Source organism: Otolemur garnettii, unplaced genomic scaffold, assembly GCF_000181295.1.
Source record: "Otolemur garnettii isolate 467f Iridium unplaced genomic scaffold, OtoGar3 scaffold00029, whole genome shotgun sequence".
In the NCBI taxonomy this organism is placed as follows: domain Eukaryota; kingdom Metazoa; phylum Chordata; class Mammalia; order Primates; family Galagidae; genus Otolemur; species Otolemur garnettii.
Window position 1 is genome coordinate 17,448,919 of NW_003852424.1, and position 6,722 is coordinate 17,455,640.

The 6,722-nt window shown below is 49.4% G+C and overlaps 1 protein-coding gene across 1 annotated transcript; it reads left to right on the forward strand.

Annotated features, from left to right (window-relative positions):
* The first annotated feature begins 3,631 nt into the window (after positions 1 to 3,631).
* FEM1A (fem-1 homolog A) lies at positions 3,632 to 6,416 on the forward strand. The gene has a single exon (XM_023512555.1). It carries the CDS (start codon positions 3,808 to 3,810, stop codon positions 5,791 to 5,793), a length of 1,986 nt encoding a protein of 661 aa, XP_023368323.1. The 5' UTR covers positions 3,632 to 3,807; the 3' UTR covers positions 5,794 to 6,416.
* The last annotated feature ends 306 nt before the right edge of the window (positions 6,417 to 6,722 follow it).

The following is a 6,722-nucleotide window of genomic DNA, read 5'->3' on the forward strand; positions in this document are numbered from 1 at the left end:
AAGCCCAAGAGTTTGAGGTTGCTGTGAACTGTGATGCCATAGCACTCTACCCAGGGCGACGTAGTTAGACTCCATCTTGAAAAAAAATAAAAAAGAAAAATCAGTGACTTGGGCTTTTTCAGTCATGATGGTCTTGAACTAAATCTTCAAGAACTTCCCAGTCTCAAAGGAGGAAAGGAGAAAAATTCAACAACATCTCAAGGATTAAGAATAATTCCACTCCACCCAAGAGAAATGAAAGCATATTTCCATACAAAGGCTTATATGCAAAAGTTTATAGCCACTGTATTGGTACTCACCAAAAACTGGAAACAACCATCAAGGAATGAATAAATAAACTGTAAGTCATCCACACAATGGAATGGGACTCCACAATAAAAGGGAACACGTTGCTAACACGTGCAGCAACACAGATGAATCTCAAATGCATTGTGCCGAATGAAAGAAGCAAACCCAAAATGCTACGTACTATATGATTCCATCTATATATTATTGAAAACGTAACACCTTATAGGGACAGAAAAGAGATCAGTGGTTACCAGTGGCTGAGGGGTTGAGGAAGGGAATGATCAAAAGGGCATGAAAGAATCTTCTGGATGATAAAACTGTTGCAGATCAGCGGGCACAGTGGGTCACGCCTGTAATCCTAGCACTCTGGGAGGCCGAGGCCGGTGGATAGCTTGAGCTCACAAGTTCAAGACCAGCCTGAGCAAAAGTGAGACCCCCATCTCTACCAAAAATAGGAAACAATGAGGCAAGAGGATCACTTGAGCCTGAGTTGGAGGTTGCTATGAGCTATGATGCCACGGCACTCTACCCAGGGTGACAGCTTGAGACTCTGTCTCAAATAAATAAATAAATAAATAAACTGTTATAGATCTTGGTTGTGGTGCTGCATATGTTTGTTCTCTTTAAAAGATTTAATTTTAGTGCACATACATTATATTGCAAATCTCATTTTAAAAATGAATAATTTGGGGAAAATGAGAAAAAAAAAAGAATTGAAGCCATCAAAGATTTCTTTTTCAGCTTAGCACCGGTAGCTCAGCAGCTAGGGCACCAGCCACATACACTGGAGCTGGTGGGTTTGAACCCAGCCTGGGCCTGCCAAACAACAATGACAACTACAACCAAAAAATAGCCAGGCACTGTGGTGGGTGCCTGTAGTCCCAGCTACTTGGGAGGCTAAGGCAAGAGAATCGCTTAAGCCCAAGAGTTTGAGGTTACTGTGAGCTATGACTGATGCCATGGCACTCTACTGAGGGCGACAAAGTGAGACTCTGTCTCAAAAAAGAAAAAAAAAGGATTTCTTTTTCATAAGATAACTCATTTTTGTCAAAATGCTGAGAAATGGGTCACCTCACAGCAGTCAGAATAGCTACTACCAAAAAGTTGAAAGATAACAAATATCGGTGAAGATGTGGAAACAAGGGACCTCTTACACACTATTGGTGGGAATTTAAATTGTTACAATCACTGTGGAAAATGGTGGTACACATAAATGCATCAATGTACAAAGTCATGATTTAATAAAAAATAATTAAAACAAAAAAGAAAGAACATGGTGTGGAAGCTCCTCAAAAAACTAAAAATAGAACTACTATGCAATCCAGCCATCCCACTGCTGGGTATATATCCAAAGGAATAGAAATTTGCATGTCAAAGAGCTATCTTCACTAACTTCACTCCCATATTCATTGCAGCATTATTCACCATAGCCAAGATATGAAATCAACATAAGTTGATCCATCAATGAATAAATACATACAATGTGGTCCATATTCACAATGGAATAGTATTCAGCCTTTAAAAAAAAAGGAGATTCTATCATTTGTGGCAATATGCATGAACCTGGAGGACATTATGCCAGGCACACATAAGACAAACAAATAACTGCATGATCTCATGTGGAATCTGAAAAAAACTTATAGAAGCAGATAGTAGGGGGTTACCAGGGACTAGGGTGTTGATGGAGGAAGGCAAGTAGATATGGTGGTGTTGGTCAAAGTATACGAAGTTTCAGTTGGACAAGAAGAATTGAGTTTCTGAGATTTATTGCACAGCCAGGTGACTGCAGTTAATAATACTGTTGCATATATTTCAAAATAGCTAAGAGAGGGGCTGCGCCTGTGGCTCAAAGGAGTAGGGCTCAGCATGCTGGAGGTGGCGGGTTCAAACCCAGCCCCGGCAAAAAAAAAACTGCAAAAAAAAAAAAAAAAAGCTAAGAGGATAGGCCAGGCATGGTGGCTAACACCTGTAATCCTAGCACTCTGGGAGGCCTAGGCGTGAGGATTACTTGAGCGCAGGAGTTGGGGACCAGCCTGAGCAAGACTTAGGCCCCATCTCTACTAAAAATAAAAACAAATTCAGGGCATCGTGGTGGTTGCCTGAAGTCCCAGCTATTCAGGAGGCCAAGATAGGAGGATCACCTGAACCTAGGAGTTTGAGGTTGCGGTGAGCTGGGCTGACACCACAGCACTCTAGCCTGGAGCAACAGAGTAAAACTATCTCATAGAAAAAAAAAAAAAGGTGAATTTTTTTTGTTTGTTTGTTTTTTGCAGTTTTTGGCCGGGGCTGGGTTGGAACCTGCCACCTCCGGCCTATGGGGCCAGGGCCGTATTTCTTTGAACCACAGGCACCGCCCAAAAGTGAGTAGGTTTTAACTCACCAATTAAAACTAATTAAGAAAATACACGGGACACCCAAGTCCACTGACACATCATTCCCAATAAACAAAGAGTGGGAGCACCTCCAAAGGCCACTGGGGAATGAATGAATAGAGAAAAGGTAATACATCCATAATAGGAATATTATTCAGCCTTAAAGGAAAGTTTGACATGTGCTAGGGCATAAATAATGTCAATGAATGAGTGAATAAGTAAATAAAAAGTGAGCGAGTGATTCGTTCTTTTATTTATTTATTTATTTGAAACGGTCCCACTCAGTCACGCAGGCTGCAGTGCAGTAGCGTCATTATAGCTCACTCCAGTCTCCAATTTCTGGGCTCAAGCATCCTCCTGCCTCAGCCTCCCGAGTAGCTGGGACCACAGACGCACGCCACCTGGTCTGGCTAATTTTTCCATTTTTAGCACAGATGGGACCTAGTTCTTGTTCGGGCTACGAGTGACAAATATTAACCCTTATCGCCACCCATCTTCCCAGCTCCAATAACGTCCTTGCCCTGCCTGGCTGTTTCGCCTCACCCGCGCGCCCCCTGCCGGTGCACGGCTCGCTCAGGCCCAGAAAGAATCACAGCCTGGGCCGGCCTAGCCTCTATTCTCGCTTCTGATTGACTCCGCTTTGTTCGCAAAGCCTTTTGGGAAATGTAGTCCGTTGTGGTGAGAGGCCCGTGCCTCCTTTCCCTTTCCGCTCCGGTCAGCTACAGGAAGTACGTCAACAAATTTCCCCCATGTCCCACAAACTAAAGAGTGCAGTGTTGAATGAAGGGCATTGTAGTCCTCGGATGCTAGCTTACGCTGTCATCCGCTGCTATTGGAACGGCAATTCCCACCATGCAGCGCGCTCGCAAGTCGCTTTGGCCGTCCTGCGGCCCTCTGGGAAATGTAGTCTTTAGGCTTCATCATTCCTTCTCCGTCCTAAGGGCTGCGCCTCCGTAGAGGAACCCATTTCCCGGCGTGCTTCCATCTGCCGACGGCGCCGGCTTCTGGCGCCATTTTGCTCCGCCGAGAGGCCCTAAGATGGCGGCGAGGGAGAGGGTGAAGGTTGCCATCCACCCGGCAGGTCTGTGATCAGCTGTCTCTCCCTGTCTCCCGACAGCCGGTCCATGGCCTGGCGGAGGCCCAAACCATGGACCTCCGCACCGCCGTGTACAATGCCGCGCGCGACGGCAAGCTGCAGCTGCTCCAGAAGCTGCTTAGCGGCCGGAGCCGGGAGGAGCTGGACGAGCTAACCGGCGAGGCGGCTGGCGGGGGTACGCCGCTGCTCATCGCCGCCCGCTACGGCCACCTGGACGTGGTGGAGTACCTGGTGGACCGCTGCGGCGTTAGTGTGGAGGCTGGTGGCTCGGTACATTTTGACGGGGAGACCATCGAGGGCGCGCCGCCGTTGTGGGCTGCCTCCGCCGCCGGCCACCTGGACGTGGTCCGGAGCCTGCTGAGCCGCGGGGCCTCGGTGAACCGCACCACGCGCACTAACTCCACGCCCCTTCGTGCAGCCTGCTTTGACGGGCACCTCGAGGTGGTGCGTTACCTGGTGGGCGAGCACCAGGCCGACTTGGAGGTGGCCAACCGGCACGGGCACACCTGCCTTATGATTTCCTGCTACAAGGGCCACCGTGAGATCGCCCGTTACCTGCTGGAGCAGGGAGCTCAGGTGAACCGGCGCAGCGCCAAGGGCAACACCGCCCTGCACGACTGCGCCGAGTCTGGCAGCCTGGAGATCTTGCAGCTGCTGCTGGGCTGCAACGCCCGCATGGAACGCGATGGCTATGGCATGACCCCGCTGCTTGCTGCCAGCGTGACAGGACACACCAACATCGTGGAGTACCTCATCCAGGAGCAACCTGGCCAGGAGCAGGCTGCCGGGGGAGAAGGCCCTTCCCGCAGCCAGGGGTGTGTGCAGTCTCAGGGGGCTCAATGTCACAGTTCCTCCCCGGATGAACCACCAAACGGTGAATCTTATGAAAGCTGCTGCCCCACCAGCAGAGAAGCTGCCGTGGAAGCCTTGGAATTGCTGGGAGCCACATATGTGGATAAAAAGCGAGATCTGCTTGGGGCCCTCAAACACTGGAGACGGGCCATGGAGCTGCGTCATCAGGGGGGCGAGTACCTGCCCAAACCAGAACCCCAGCAGCTAGTCCTGGCCTATGACTATTCCAGGGAGGTGAACACTACTGAGGAATTGGAAGCCCTGATAACCGACCCGGATGAAATGCGCATGCAGGCCCTGTTGATCCGGGAGCGTATCCTAGGCCCCTCTCACCCAGATACTTCCTATTACATCCGTTACAGGGGTGCGGTATACGCTGACTCTGGCAATTTTGAGCGCTGCATCCGCTTGTGGAAGTATGCCCTGGATATGCAGCAGAACAACCTGGAGCCTCTGAGCCCCATGACCGCCAGCAGTTTTCTCTCCTTTGCGGAACTCTTCTCTTACGTGCTACAGGACCGGTCTGCCAAGGGAGGCCTGGGCACACAGATCGGCTTTGCAGATCTCATGGGAGTGCTCAGCAAAGGTGTCCGGGAAGTGGAACGGGCCCTACAGATGCCTAAAGAACCTGGGGACTCAGCCCAGTTTACCAAGGCTCTGGCCATTATCCTCCACCTGCTCTACTTGTTGGAGAAAGTGGAATGCACACCCAGCCAGGAACACATGAAGCACCAGACCATCTACCGCCTACTCAAGTGTGCTCCCCGTGGCAAGAATGGCTTCACTCCTTTGCACATGGCTGTGGACAAGGAGACTACAAATGTGGGCCGCTACCCAGTGGGAAGATTCCCCTCCCTCCACGTGGTCAAAGTGTTGCTTGACTGTGGTGCTGACCCAGACAGCAGGGACTTTGACAACAACACCCCACTGCACATAGCAGCCCAGAACAACTGCCCCGCAATCATGAACGCCCTGATCGAAGCAGGGGCCCACATGGATGCCACCAATGCCTTCAAGAAGATGGCCTATGAGCTGCTGGATGAAAAGCTGCTGGCCAGGAGCACCATGCAGCCCTTCAACTACGTCACCCTGCAGTGCCTTGCAGCCCGAGCCTTAGACAAGAATAAGATCCCCTACAAGGGCTTTATCCCAGAAGAACTGGAGGCTTTCATTGAACTGCACTGACCTGCCCAGAGTTTGCTTCCTTGGAGGAGTCTCAATGGTGTGTGGCAGATTCTTGTTTTTGCCTTCTCTAAACAGGCAGCAAATCAGGATAAGGGCTCTTCCCCCTCTTGTCCCCTTTGCCTGCAGGCAGAGGGGGAGGACTTAGTGAGCTGTTGGTGCTAGAAGCCTTCATGATCACGTGCTAGGAGGACTTTCTCCAGAGGCCCACCCTTCCATCCTGAATTGGGAAAAGATGCAAGACCTTCCCTGTATCCTGTCTACCTGGGTTTTAGCAGCCTTTGCCTTCTTACCTAGAGGCAGAAGGACAAAAGCCATTGCCTTCCTTCCCTGATAGAAATGCAAGAAGAAGTTGAGAATTGATCTGCCCTCCCTTGCCTCTTATGTGGCTGGATAAATCCAGCTGCCAAATACAGTATTAGCACTGGGAGCTCCCAAGGTCAAGAGTTTGAAAATCAAAATGCAAGACCACCTCTTATTTCTTACAGCACGTTAATGCCCTGCTCTTGCATCACCACAGTCATGGGTGTGCAGGCAGGGCTTTGCCCAGGGCAGCCTGCCTTTTGCATAGCATTCATTTGGTTTGGTGTTCTGTTTATTTAATAAGCAGGGTTACAAGCATTGCACAGAAGTTCTGAGATTTTATTGTGTTTTTTTTTTAAGAATTTTATTTGTCTGACTCCAATATAAGTTAATTTCAAGCAATGAGAGTTTTGTAGTGCCTGAGATGGCTAAGGGCACAGGGAGTGAGCTTTATTCTGCAGAGAATTTGGTGAGTGAGGGAAAAGTCCATAGTAGGGATCCCTATAATGTGGGTGGTCTTAGGTTTTTGTAAAACTTCACTGTTCTGCCTTTTACAGGCCCCCTAACTTCTTTTAGAGGACTGTTCTCTTTCAAGAACTGTTCTTCAGAACAAAGATCAGGGTAAGTGC